The 14,127-nt window shown below is 48.0% G+C and overlaps 1 protein-coding gene across 6 annotated transcripts in view; it reads right to left on the reverse strand.

Annotated features, from left to right (window-relative positions):
- DAPK1 (death associated protein kinase 1) overlaps positions 1 to 14,127 on the reverse strand; it is a 186,263-nt gene that overhangs the window by 36,550 nt on the left and 135,586 nt on the right. For 5 of the 6 annotated variants that reach the window (XM_040450258.1, XM_040450255.1, XM_040450254.1 and 2 more), the window contains exons 12-18: positions 13,580 to 13,699; positions 13,036 to 13,134; positions 12,184 to 12,282; positions 10,750 to 10,848; positions 9,568 to 9,765; positions 7,534 to 7,731; positions 3,198 to 3,296 (exon numbers count right to left, since the gene is read on the reverse strand). In XM_040450258.1, the coding sequence (XP_040306192.1) occupies positions 3,198 to 3,296; positions 7,534 to 7,731; positions 9,568 to 9,765; positions 10,750 to 10,848; positions 12,184 to 12,282; positions 13,036 to 13,134; positions 13,580 to 13,699 (912 nt within the window). The remainder of the gene's footprint in view (positions 1 to 3,197; positions 3,297 to 7,533; positions 7,732 to 9,567; positions 9,766 to 10,749; positions 10,849 to 12,183; positions 12,283 to 13,035; positions 13,135 to 13,579; positions 13,700 to 14,127) is intronic. The other variant, XM_040450259.1, reaches the window with a different exon arrangement.

Below are 14,127 nucleotides of genomic sequence, written 5' to 3' on the forward strand. Positions count from 1 at the left end.
CCAGAGAACACAGTGCTAGGAGACCAAGAGGAACCCAGGATGTGGTCCCCAGGAGGATGCAGGGGAGGAGAGGCAAGCAGAGCTTCCCCTTCCCCGGACTGGGCGACGTGCCACATGCTGACGCCCCCTGCAAAGGTCAGATACTGACAGAGACGGGCAGAGACAGAGGGAGAGGACGAACGTGGGGGCTGGGACCCGGTGACGGTGGTGCCCCCCAGAAGGAGTCTGAGGGGGCGCTCTGGGACAAGCGGGGCTAGAGCCGGGGAGGTGGGCCTGAGCCCAGGAGCAGCTGCAGGCCTGGGTGGTGAGAAGGGGGGGAGGCCACCGAGATGGACGCGTGGCTGGAAGAGGCGAACAGAGGCAGGAAACGCTGCTGGCACGAAGACAGGCAGGGACACGGTTGCCCCAAAAGTCAGGGCAGGGTTATGCTGTGTGGAGGGTGATGCAGCGACTGAGACAGGCCCCAGGGTGGTGACCTTAAGGTTCTATTTCTCGACCTGAGTGCTTATAAAGGTGCTGATGTTATAATAACAATTCAGTAAGTTTTACTTTTGTTCATGTGCTTTGCAAAAAAAAAAAAAAATCTGTGTTATATCTTACAATAAAAACGTTTTGAAGGAGAGAGAGACCAGGAGGTGATTGGGGACTGGACCTAGAGGCTGGAGTCCAGCAGGGACTGCACGGGGGCGGGGGGGGAGAGGGGGCCGGAGCCCCGGAAAAAGAGGTAAGGCGACCACTAGGGGGCGCTGCAGGGTCGAGAGCTGAGGTCAAGGACCGGAACTCTGGGGCTCAGGCAGCGTGGCGAGGTCAGGGGGCCCCCCCCCCTCCCCCCCCCCCGCCCCGCACTGTTTCTGCCAATAAGGAGGCGGCAGCTCTCCAGCCCTGACTACTCAGTGCTTGAAATGAGGCCCAGAAGAATGTGAAAGATCTCAATAGTTTTAAAATACGGATTGCAGATCGAAATGATAACATTTTGCATGTTTTGTGCTCAACAAAATATATTCCTGAAATTAATTTCTTCCATTGCTTTTGTTTTTGGATATGGCTTCTGGCACATTTAGGACGGCACCTACTACGCGTGTTAGGGCTCTGCTGGAGATGTCGTCAGCAGGGAGCACGGTGTCTCCATGATGATCCCCTCTCCTGCTGGACACCTAAGACAACTGGGAGAGGGAGACCTCAGTCTCCACTGCAACGGCCTGGGAGGCAGGGCGCAATCCGGCCCTGTGCATCCCGGCCCGCCATGCTATACTACAGCCCACCGTCCTTCAGGCTCCTGGAAGGCCTTGTGGCTTCTCACAGGGTGCTCCCTACACTCTCCCTGAGGAGCACTCCCAACCCACGGAAACTCCCTCAGGGCCCTGGTGCATAACCCTCTGGAGACCCCATTAACTGTACATTTACTGCTGTGGCTCGTGGGTCTCTCTGTCAAGAGACTGGAAGTTTTCTGACGGAGGAGAAATCACCTGCCTGTGCCCGTGTTCCTGGGTCCTAGCAGTGCTTGGTGCACAGTACCTGCCTAGTATTTGGAGAATGAAGAAAGGAGTAAGGCACGTGAGTGGACTCCTGGGTAGCAGGGAGGCCCAGTGGTGAGCAGAGAATGAGTGGGGAGATACAATTGAGGGCTCACTGGAGGGGGAGGCCACTCGCGGGAGGCAAGGAAATAGCTGCTGTGGGCAAGGGCTCACAGAGGTCGTGGGGCAGCACTGGGGACCCAGCAGAGGCCTAGGGCAGCACATGTTAGCGTCCCCAACCTGTGAGATGTGGCAGAATCAGCAGCTGGTATCTTCAGAGCCATCCCTGACAGTTTGTTTTTTATGAGGCAACATTTGTGACAACAAACAAACAAAAAAACTTCTCCTCATAAAAATGCACATAAATACTCTATTGTGGAGTAACTGAACTGAGTGCCGAGACATGGCTGGGCAGGGTTTGATAATGGCACACGAGGCCTAGAAGCCCATGCATGGCCATGCAGGGTTTTGTGATGGGCAAGGAGGTATCCTGAGAAAGGGACAATCCCATCTAGAGCACTGGCCTTCACTGGGCCTGCAGAAAAGCCCAGCACAGGGCTCGACACTTACAGAGAATGGGCCCACTACTTGTGAGGACAGAATGACATCAAAGGAACATCAGTACAGTCAGGGAGGCAATGTCTCCGACCAGAGGTCAGTAATTTTCTATAAGGGGCCAGAGAATAGATAACTTCGGGCTCTGTAGGCCATAGGGTCTTTGTCGTAACTGCTCAACTGTGCCCTTATAACGTGAAAGTGGCCACGAATATGTAAATAATGAGTCTGGGTGGGTCTCGATAAAGTTTGATTTATAGAAACAGCTGCTGGGCTGTAAACTATGAGCATGGCTGGGTCCCAGTAAAACTTTATTTACAGAAACCAGGCAGCGGGCTGGATTTAGCCTGCGGCCCGTGGTTTGCCAACCCCTACATGACTCTCCAAGAAATGAGGCCTTGATTTTCCCAAAGTTGGCTGCCATATTTTAAAATCCCAATGGATTTCCTCAGATGCACACTTTACATCAGCGAAGCATTAGTGAGGTTTAGCAGACTCAACCTACCATTAGGCCAGAAACAAGTCAAATGACAGAATTTCACTGTAGCAGTAAAATGACCATCTTATCGCATCAGTCCATGTATTTTCCCTCTTTGGTATTTCATGAACTGTAAATCAAAGGGCTCCTCCTGGAGGGTGGTGCCAGGCACGGAATGAGGGGTGGGGAGGCGCCGGGAACAAAATAAGAAAGGCAGACTTTTTAAACAAGAGAGAACAGCTCTTGTAAGCAGTTCCCCACCCTGAGACCTGAGACTCCTTCCTCCTTCCTCCCCCAGAGCCCAGGGCACCTCCAGAGCCGTTGTAGGGGAGGGGGAGCATTTAGAAAAGGAAAACACACATATCTAACAAAACACCCAAAGGCGCTGCTGTGTAGCATGGGAAACAGCAGGCATTCTTGGCAGTGCGGGCCCCAGAGCGCCAAGGGCCCTGGCACCAATGAGCATAACCAGCTATCACCCTGGCTCTGTGTGGGCAACTGTCTACGGAACGACACTGCAGGAGCAAAGCTTAAGAGCAGCTTGTCTGCTTGAGATGCAGTTGCCAAGCGATACCTTTCCCCGATGCCCTTGAGGCCCGAAACGTTCTCTACGGCTTTCCGTGGCTTTCTCCTGCCAGAAAGTGACTCACCGAGGTCAGCGCCTCCACGTTGGCGCCCGCCAGACAGAGGTAGCGGACCACGTCCAGAATCCCGTTGTTGGCTGCAAGGTGCAGAGGCGTTCGTCCATACTGGAAGACACAAAAAAAAAAGCCCAAAGAGAGGCTTCTCACAATGGCTGCTGAGGATGGCACTGACGGGAGTCTATCCCACGGGCCGGTACTGTGTGCGGGATCTGGGATCCCCCAGAAGAAATAGGACGTGTGGACTCCCTTCTCCAGAAACCCTCCCTCTCCTGGGGGGAGGCAAGCCAAGAGGAATGTGTTGAAGTATTTTCCAGTTAAAAGAGTCACTTTGAAAGAAAACTGCAAAGGATGAAAGAGTAGGAGGCTTATCATAAGATAACTAAATCGAGTCTCCTCCTGTGCTGGTAGAAAGGAGGCATGAGTCAGGGTTCTTCTTAAGGGGCCCAAGGTTCCAGAAAGATCTGCAACACAGTTCAAATTAGACACTGCAAGGGACAAAGGGATGGAACAATAGCCAGTGAAGTCGTTCTAATGAGGTGACATTGCAAGGCCATGCCCACCATGCTCTCCACTGTTTATGTGTGTGGTTCCCAAACTGTGTGCCAAGGCACCTCAGGGCGCTGCAGTGAATGCATGGAGTACTGAGGAATATTTTACATTGTTGATGGAACCAGCAGGTTCAGACATAAAGTGAACTACTCGCTCCAGGCAGCTTAGGGTCTCAGCATTAGATCACACTGCCTTCCTTTCAATGCCATCGTATCTGCACAGCGGGGGGTTGGTGGTTACTGTGACAAGAAACAAGTACCCTGAGAACACGGGTGTAGAATAGGAATAATGCAGTGTCCAGCCTGGCTGGGTCCAAGGTCTGAGGAGCTGTGAGGTGACCAATCAGCACACACATCCCATCAGCATGCAAGTGTGGTTATGGAAGAATGAAATGAAAATATTCATTTTCTTTCCATTTGTGGGCATCGTTTTTTTCCCAATACCTACTGAGTCATTAGGACATAAATTCTTACTAGGTTGTTCGGACTGAACCGCTTAATAAACAGAACTGTTAGGTATTTCTTCTGCCCTGGGGGAACCACAAAAAAAAGTATCCCTGGTGGATACTGGAAGCAGAGGAAGTTCAGGTGTCTGTCTTATGCTGTTTATTTGCAAATGTAAGTTTTTGTTATGAAGTGAACACATGCTGACAGAGAAAGTGCAAAGGACGCCGCAGGACCCGTGGTGGAGAAGAGAGGCGCTCCTTTCCTTCTGTCCCCTTCCCCAGGCTCCCCTCCTCAGAGCACTTCCGGCTCGACACTTTGGTGCCCGGCCTTCCAAGCTTTTAGCTATGAATCCACGAGAGGAAAGAAAAAATGTGAAAAGCCAAGACATATTCCACTTTCTAGGCTGTCACTTGCTACGTTCCCCTTAGTAATACATGGCACACACCTTGTGGGGCCTGTGACGATATCTAATTTGTCCTTTCGGCTACCTGAGTAACACTTGGCATGTGGATGTGCCACAATTTACTCAGCCAGCCCACTGAAGGTGGACGCTTAAGGCGGTTCCATTCCTGCCCCTTACAAATAACGCTGCAATGTGTGCACCAGCCTGTGCTAGTCTACTATCATCTAGAGTGATCTAGGGAGCAGAGATCAAATACCCTAGAGACACAGTGAGAAGGAAAAGAAGTTGTGAAGATGTAGCAAGGTGTTTGGATTTCTGTGTAAGGAAGAGGAGCCTGGCAATGGGAGGTATCGTTCATGCAAGGGAAAAAGGACAACAAAGAAAAAGGACTAGGAAGTTTACATGTTGAAGGCCCTGACTTCTGGCAGAACCAAATCCAAACTCCCAAGCCTTACGGTCAAGGTCTTGCACCTTCTGGACCCAATGTCCCCTTCCACCTGCATTTTCTCTCTCTGCCCCATTGCCGGCCTCCCTAAATGCCTACACTCCACGTCAGCTACAGGTGCAGCCAGACAGCGGCCAAACATACGCCAAACACTTCCCCTGGTCTGAAACACACTTTCCTCTCTCCTTCATCCAAAAGCTCTCTCTGTTTCTTTCATGTGCAGATGTCCGCATCTCCATAGCACCTGGTGCCTCTTTCACAGCAGTGACTGCAACATGAGCCCGGCTACACCAAAAAACACCTGGGGGCACGAACCATTCACTATGCTATCCACAAGCCCCTCATCCTGCTCTGGCACAGTACTGTCAGAGAAAGGCACTAACACACACTTACTGGGCACGGAATTGTCACACATATGCCTGGATATGTACATGTGTGTGTGTGTCCGTGTACATGTCCACATGTGCGCGTGTGTGTGTGTGTATGTGTGCCCATTTGTAGATGTGAGTCTGTGCGTGTCTATGTGCATGTCCGTGTGCCCATGTGCACGTACACGCATCTGTGTGTTTGCGTGTGTGCGCATCTGTTTATGTGCGTGTGTCTGTGTATCTATGTGGGTGCACGTGTCTGTGTGCTGGTCTGCGTGCATGCATGCACAGGTGTCTGTGTGTGCATCTCTGTGTGTGTGTCTGTGTGTGCATGGACGCATGCATGAGTACAACATGCTTTCTGTCTTCACTGGGAAGAGGAAGAAAAAAACGAAGATGTCACCAACCCACTGAAGAAGGCCCACAGAGTGACGGTGTGCCGACTCCCTGAACACTGATGGCGGCCTGGGGACCTCGTCTCTGGCTCCACGTGGAGCTGCCAGTCACCTCGCTGCTGCACCAAGAGGGTCCCAAGTAACTGCACGAGGCTGCTGATTTTAGGAGGGTGACACTGTGGAGCTCCAGCTGAGCTCAACTCAGTGACAAAATCACCTACGGAATGCCCTCTCTGTGCTGCTGTGTGGCCCAATATGGTAAAAGCAAGCGTGTGTGGGTATGTATGAACTACCATCTGCAGCCTCAACAACGTAGAGGCCTTCCTGTTAAATAAGTCAGTTGTTTTTAAACATGAAGTCTAGGGTTATCTTGCTGGGTATTTTAAAGAGCAGACTTAGCAAGTGCACGGCTTGCACTTAGGCGCGGGGTGAACACCCACTCCCTTCTTTCACTTAGTGCCCAGTACCATGAGTCACCCGCTCTGCTCCTCCACCTTCCCAGGAGACAGTTCATCCCAGATTCTGTGCACACAGTAGGCCAGCTGTGTGGACTATGGCCAAGTCCAAAGGTATTCAAATAAGTACCATGATGTTCCCTGAAGCCATTTTTTATTCGTTTAAAGACTCCTAGAAGGATAGCCAAGATCTTGATGCTGCTTAATATTACATTTGGCTTTCCCCTTAAGCCACTTTACCTAACAGACTTGGCAGGATTAGAATGGGATAAACAAAGAAAGCAACCAGCACAGCAGCTAATGCCTAAGACCTATGATCCTGCGTTTTCAAATTTCCAGAATGTGAAGACTGCCGATTTCAAGATTCATGAGAATTAATCACATAATAGGCAAGAGGAATAATTTTTTGTAGACGTGTAATTTTCCAGCTATTTTAGCTGTTAATTCTCTTACCTCAAACAAATCATGAGAAAATTCTGCTGGCATCGTGTCTGCCAATTATAAACAAACACTTCCCACAATCAAAATTTTAATTCAACTTGGACTTTGTCTTCAACACAATCGTGAAAGAGTAGTGCTTGCCTTTTGTACAATTACATGCCTGAAACCACATGAATATACAACTGTTCTGTCCTATTTGGTAATGAAAGTCTCTATAGTATTCAGGGAAAAGGAAAGGTGTTAGCTAACTTCTAGAAGTCAACATATGGGGTTTTTTTCATTTCATCGTGTGACTATTTTCATTTCTTTAGTATTCACCAAATAGTAGCATTCCCTTGGTCTTACTAAATTTATTTAGCACAAAAAAGGTGTTCTGAATGTTTGACCATAAAAACTCTCAAGGGGGAAAGCCAAGAAGAGAAATCTGGTCCTAGGAATCTCAATGAGGTGTTTTCCTGGAGATTTAGTACCGCAAAAAGATGTTCTAATTTGACTGATGTTCTGGGATTCTTCTACAAGAGGTCACACACAGACACACACACACACACACACACTCCCCCTTTCTCTCTCTCCCTCTCCTGATGTTCATCAATAACAACCTGGCTAGGTAGGAAGTACTTAATAATGTAATGATTTTCTGTTATTTCACGAAGTTATTCAAAAGTCCAACGTAAAGTATGATTTAATGTAGACAGCTCTACAAGCCAGAACAGAACAGGTCCCTATGAGTAACACTGGCTTTGAATAATGAAGAGACGCGAAGAGAAACTTGGAGAAAACCCAGAAGCAGGTGGAGGGACATGCCCTGCTGGCCCCCGCAGGGATCCCCTCCAGCGTTACCTTGTTGGAGATATCCAAATTGCAGCTGGCTTCACAGAGGGCCACCACAATGGGCACGTTGCCATCTTTGCAGGCCACGTGGAGGGGGGTGTTGCCGTGCCTATCTTGGAAATCGACAGAACACCCCTGGCTGATGAGAGCCTGGATGACCTCCATCTGACACCGTCTCACAGCAAGATGAAGAGCGATGTGTCCGTCCTGTAACAAACACCAGGGGCCGTGAGCACTTTCCCTTATGCACGTGGGCCTGGCCACCTGCCTTTCCAGCCACCACTGGGCCAAGTTTACTTGGCCAATGGCATTGTTACTGCAGATCCTGAAGAAGGATTACAACACATTCTTTACTCCCGGCGAGTCGGGGAGAGGCTTCGTGTGCCCCACTCTGAACAACCACAGACTAAGCTGACCATCAGCCTGACTAATTCGGGCGTGGCCTGAACAGTTAGACAGAAAGACCCAACACTTCTTCTTGTCTCTAAATGTATAGAACTTACGTAATTGTTGGCTCTCCAACGGCCTGTTTTATCAAGCGCTTAAAAACCCCTTTTATTTTTTTAAAATCCTTGTTTGAAAGAAAGAGGGACAGAGAGAGCACGAGCAGGGGAGAGGCAGAGAGAGAATGAGAGAGAAAATCTTCACCAAGCTCCACACCCAGGGTGGAGCCCGACACGGGGCTCAATCTCAGGACCATGAGATCATGACCTGAGCCAAAATCAAGAGTCGGATGCTTAACCAACTGAACTACCGAGGTGCCTTGAAAACCACTTTTAAAAACATTTGCTCAGCAGTCTTCACTTACTTCCTAAGCAGAAAGCCTATCATTTAGGGCGCCTGGGGGCTCAGTCAGTTAAGTGTCTCTTATTTTGGCGTGGGTCATTACCTCAGAGTCATGAGATCAAGCCCCAAGTCAGGCTCCACGCTGAGTATGGAGCCTGCTTAAGATTCTCTCTCTCCCTCTACCCCTCCCCACTGCTGGCAATTGCTCTCTCTCTCTCAAAAAAAAAAAAAAAAAAAAAAAAAAGCCTGTTTTCTCTTACCCAGGGAGAAACTGGGAAAGCCACAGGAAGTGATGTGCTCAAGGGCTGTCATACATATCAAAGGCAAATAAAACATGCTGAATCGATGCATCCCAAAAAAGACCAGCCTGGGAATTCCCTCCACTTGTTACGGAACCCCTGGCGAATAGACAGGTTGAGTTTCGTGAGCTGCGTAGAGAGTTTGGGGACATGTCTGTAACTTATCTGTTCTAAGGGTTCTCTACCTCAGTATACTAACTGGGGCCTGTGCTGGGAGTTGTAAGATGTGTAACAAAAGCACACGGATCTTCGTCCACTAGATGCCAGTAGTAACCCTCACTCCTGGCTGTGAAAACCAAAACTGGGCTCCAGCCACCACCAAATGCCCCCCGGGGGCAAGCTTGCTCCCAACTGAGAACCACTTCTCTGCACCAAGAAAACACTCCACAAATGGCAGTTCCTAACTTACCTACAATATCCCAAATTTGACAATACGAGGAACACCACAGCCTCATTTAAGTACAAGCTCACAAACAAAAACAGATTATGCTGAATTTGCTTAATTAATAAAGGAGCACCTGGTCTAGAGTTGCAATTATCAGCCAACTAAGAGTGGTTTTTATCTTTTAACGAAACAGCGGGAGATATAAGTAAATAAACCATCTATTTCTCTGTTTCGCTACAAAGTAATAGAGAGTTGCCAATTTTGGTCCTAACTGAAGATTGTCTTAGGCCCAGTGAACACTCCTATACCTGCTTCAAAGCTAAAAAGGAGGAACATAAAATAGACAGCTGAGCCATCTGACCATAAAGTGTTAACATGCCACAAATGAATATTAATTGTCAAACAGAATCTCATATTAATAGATTAATAATTATCAAACAGAGAAGAGAAAGGACCATTGTAATTTGCTACATTCGAATTTGTTATTGTAGGTAATTAATGGAGGAGTCTTGTGGTCCCATCAGCCCCCTGGATCACCTGCCAGTGCATGTGATACATCTACCCACAAACCACCTTGTCGGAGGCATTGAGGTCGGCTCCGTGTTCAGACAGACACTCCACGATGTCGTGGTAGCCCCTGGCAGAGGCCGTCAGGAGGGGCGTCTCTCCTTCTCGATTCTTAATGTTCACATTGCAGCCGGCTTCACAAAGGGCTTTGGCCACAGAATAATAGCCGTGCCAGGCAGCACAGTGCAGGGGGGTTTCTTCTTCCTGGCCAAAGAGACACACAAGTAAAGGAGGAGAACACAAGAGCACACCAGTACAGACGCAGTGAGTTCCAGCCAACATCAGCAGCCGAGTCAAGGCAGTACAGAAAAAAGAGCTCGTGGCAAAAAAAAAAAAAAAAAAAAAAAAAAAGAGCAAAATCTGAAATAATGGACGCAGGTCTGATGTCTCTCCTTCACTAATTTTCTTTCCTCAACACTTGGGTGTTGGATAAATTCAGTTTCCCTGCAGTTTACTAACAACTGACTTTTAGGAGCCCCCTGGAACCACTGGTTCAGCTCTTCTACACAGGAGAACCCCGGGGTGGATGGATTTATAACATCTTTCTTATCAAAGTGCCTTCATTCAGTTCATCTGAGACTCCTCACAGGAGGAGAGCACTTATCTGAGCGGGAATTCTTGTAACAAGCTTAACACCTCAGGATTTCTGTCATGTGTATAACATAGAGATCACTCACATAATTTGGTATTGCTCTGGCAAAGACGTGCTGAGATAATTGTGCTTTAACAAGTCAGGGTGATGGCTGGCCACGAGATCTATAGGATTGTAAGGACTGTATATTCACAACGAACATCATTAGATACAGATGTCTGTCTACGAGCGGTTAGTACAGTGAAGTGTTTACAGGATGACTCTGGAACCAGACTGTTTGGGTTTGAGCCCCAGCTCCACCATTTACAGGCTGTGTGAGCTTCGGTATGTTACTGAACCTCTCTGTGCCTGGATGTTCTCTTCTGTAAAAGAAGGAGTGAAAATAATAGCAATTCACTCACAGCGTTGTCCAGAAGAGTGAATGAATGAATGAATGAATGAATGAATGTTAGTGCTCCTGTTTGAGTCCCTGCCCTCAGAAATCTAAGCAGAAAACCTACCTTGGATAAAACCCCAAAGGACCCGACCATATCAAACGGCTACGGGTACAGCCACCCAGCAGGCGAAAGGAAGTGAGGTCGGCTACCGTGACCTACCTTGTCCTGGAAATTGGGGTTAGAGCCAAAGTTGCACAGTAACTGAACCACATCGGCATGGCCATAGCGAGCTGCCACATGAAGGGCTGTCTCTCCAGACTGTAAAAGAAACAGCCAAATTCAGAGCACTCTCCGGGAGCAGACTCTAGAAACTAAATGCACAGGACTGGAGGCCCACTCCCATGCACGCCTGGCTCCAGTCCTGCCCTGAAGGGGCCCCCACCACCCTCAGGCCACATGCCCCTTTGGTCCTGGGGTGGAGGGTCCACCACACAGCTAGCGTGAAACCCACATGTGTAGCCCCTCCTGCTTGTCATAAAACCTCCTACGTGAGAATGTTTTCCTTCTCTGTCATGGCGGTTCTCAATCTTCTTTATGTACGGATGCTTGTAGCCATGTGATTTTCTTTTCAAAACACAAAACTCCTGTTTTAATATTAAGTTACTTAAACACAGTTTTATTTATGAGCAAGTTTCTGATTTCATTGTCTATGTTGAGAATGTTATTTCTTACATTCTCAGAGATTAAAAAAAAACATCACTATTAGCCCACAGTGGCATTCTCTGAATTTGCAATAGGTGCAATTTCCCTATGATTTCCTTACGATATTTTACTTATACCTGTCCAAAAACTGTGAGTATAAACTGATTGATACAAAACAAGATGCTTGTTGCTACCTGACCGAAAACTGCCATCATACGTGTGTGCGTGTGTGTGTGCGTGTGTGTGTCTTTGACATGAATATCATCCCTTAGATACAGAGCAGTGCACAGTCCATACAACTGTATATGGCAGCTCCGATTAAACATGAAAAGTCAGTCTACAAGCACTAGGAGCAGACAGGAGTTGCACAGTAGAACGTATAATGAATGAGGAGGTAAGAATCCTTGGTACATGTTCAAGCCCTGCCAGTGAACTCACAGGGTTCTTGTGTGAACTGAATGAAACACAGATACATGAAAATAAGGTAACTTGCTAAATCAACAGCTTTTGTTATAATAACTTTGCTCCCCAAAGCCTTATTTTATATGCATTGTCTCATGAATTCTTCTAGTGCCAGGGACTGTAAGGTCAGCACTGGCAGCTACTTCAGAGGGGAGGAGAAGCGTAAAGAGATGTACACATGGCAATTCAATACAAGGATCAGGACTCGGATCTGCTTCTGGTTGTCCTTCTAGTAGAACCTTGAGTGTCCAGGTTATGGGGCAGATAATTCACTGCTTGTATATTATGCCAACTAGCTGGCAGATTTCAGCTAAACGCAGATTTTAATATTAGACTCAGCCAGTAGCAGAAAGACACTTCTGAACTTCCCCGCAGGAAGATTTTGATCACAAACCCTTTTGCTTTGGATCCAGATGCAGGTGGCATGTCCACACTCAAACGTCGCCTCAGATTACTTCCCACTATCCCCAAGAAGAGAAGGAGCCTTACCTTGTCTTTAATATCCAAAGGGCATTTGTTCTCATTGAGAAATCTCAGGGTGTCCACGTGGCCATGCCGAGATGCCCAGTAGATGGCATTGGATCCCCCCTGCATAAAAACCAATGTGAAGTCACATTTCCAGATCCAAATGCACACGTCACCCAGACTCACTCCATTTCCCTTCCTGTGTGACGGCAAACTTCAAAGGAGCAACTTCCAAGAGGAACGAACTCTCGTTTTATTCTTTAGTTTTGATAAAAAGACCAAGGTGATGTAAGATGTTAACATTCTGGGAAGTGGGGCGAAGGGGCTCCAGGAGCCCTCTGCCCTATCTTTGCACCTTTCTTTGGTAAATCTAGAATTACTTCAAAATCATGTTTTTGTTTTCTTAAAACCTTCATTTCAATCTCCGGTTCAAATTTCCTCCGTAGTCAGGATCGGCTCTAGTCCGTGTACAGTTCTGTAAAATCTATGGCCACATGGACCATCCTGACTTTGTTGCCCTAATACACATGCAGACAAATACATCTCTGATGAGATTAATCAGACGATGAAAATTTTTCCCGGATGTGACATCTCATAACACTGTTGAGTACATGTGATGAGTAAGGAATAGATCTGGGGTAGCGCGCAAGGAAAGGCTGATGCTGAGCAACCGAGCCAAGAGAAAGGGACGTATTTGCCTTTTTGTTTGTAACACGGGTCAGACTGGACCAGGCTATGGGACAGGTCATCTTCCTTTGTAGGAGACTGAGAAATGAAGTAAGGGGCACATGTGGTTTTCCTCTGTTACCTCTGTGATAGGAAGACATTTGGAAATACTTAGGAGGTAATTCAGTGGCAATAAAACAGAATTATGACCTTGTCCTGGACATCAATTCTTGAGCCTCTTTTAATGAGCAACTGTAGTATTTGAATATTCCCACAGCCAGCAGCGATCAGTAATGGAGGTGTCCCGTGCTGGAAGAGACAAGAAAAACATTTTTTGAGGTTTGGTAGGCAAGGAAAAGCAACTGTCACCGTTGTCCAACACCACACAGCTTCTTAGGTCTCAACAGACGCACAACCACTGCTGTGTAACAGGAATGGGGACAGCCGGGGGAACACCCAGCCTTCCTCTGCTGGATTCACACTCAAAGGTGACAGTTTCATTTCCAGGATGAGCACATTCACAGTGTCGTGGGGAAAGGCTTTGCGTGGAGAAAGGCCCTCGGTGCATTCGACCTCATTTCTAACTCAATTCACTCTCTACGCAGAAGTGATTTCTCCACAGTATGGAGTTTGTAACAGCAAGGGGGGGATGGAGAAGCAGAAGGGATCTTTTTCACCGTGAACTTGGAGGTGTAGAGTCACGGTGACCACCCCCCACCCCCCGCCCACTACCCCTGGCAGAGCAGTAGCAGACCTTGTTGGGTTGGTTAACGTCATAGTTGGACAATGAGCCCAGGAGGTGCTGTAGGCCTGGGACGTTGTCATCATTGATGGCGTGGATGATGGCTTTCATCACAAAGGAGTCTTCCTCATCCTTGAAAGGGACAGTGAAGAGGGAAAAAGAGTTAGCTTGCTGGCCATGATCCTCTTATCAACATAAGAGAAATCAATGCTCATTTGTCAAGAGAAGCATCTAGAGGAAAGTAGGCCACTTAATCTACAAATCCACACAGTCAGGAAAGGAACCAGGAGGTTACTTTTTGCTCCTTCCATGTAGGAAACTAACGCCACCTTCTTTTACCTGTGCCTTTTTTTTTAAATTTTTTTTTTCAACGTTTATTTATTTCTTGGGACAGAGAGAGGCAGAGCATGAACGGGCGAGGGGCAGAGAGAGAGGGAGACACAGAATCGGAAACAGGCTCCAGGCTCCGAGCCATCAGCCCAGAGCCTGACGCGGGGCTCGAACTCACGGACCGCGAGATCGTGACCTGGCTGAAGTCGGACGCTCAACCGACTGCGCCA

This window comes from Herpailurus yagouaroundi, unplaced genomic scaffold (genome assembly GCF_014898765.1).
Source record: "Herpailurus yagouaroundi ecotype Mexico unplaced genomic scaffold, PumYag 201, whole genome shotgun sequence".
Lineage (NCBI taxonomy): Eukaryota > Metazoa > Chordata > Mammalia > Carnivora > Felidae > Herpailurus > Herpailurus yagouaroundi.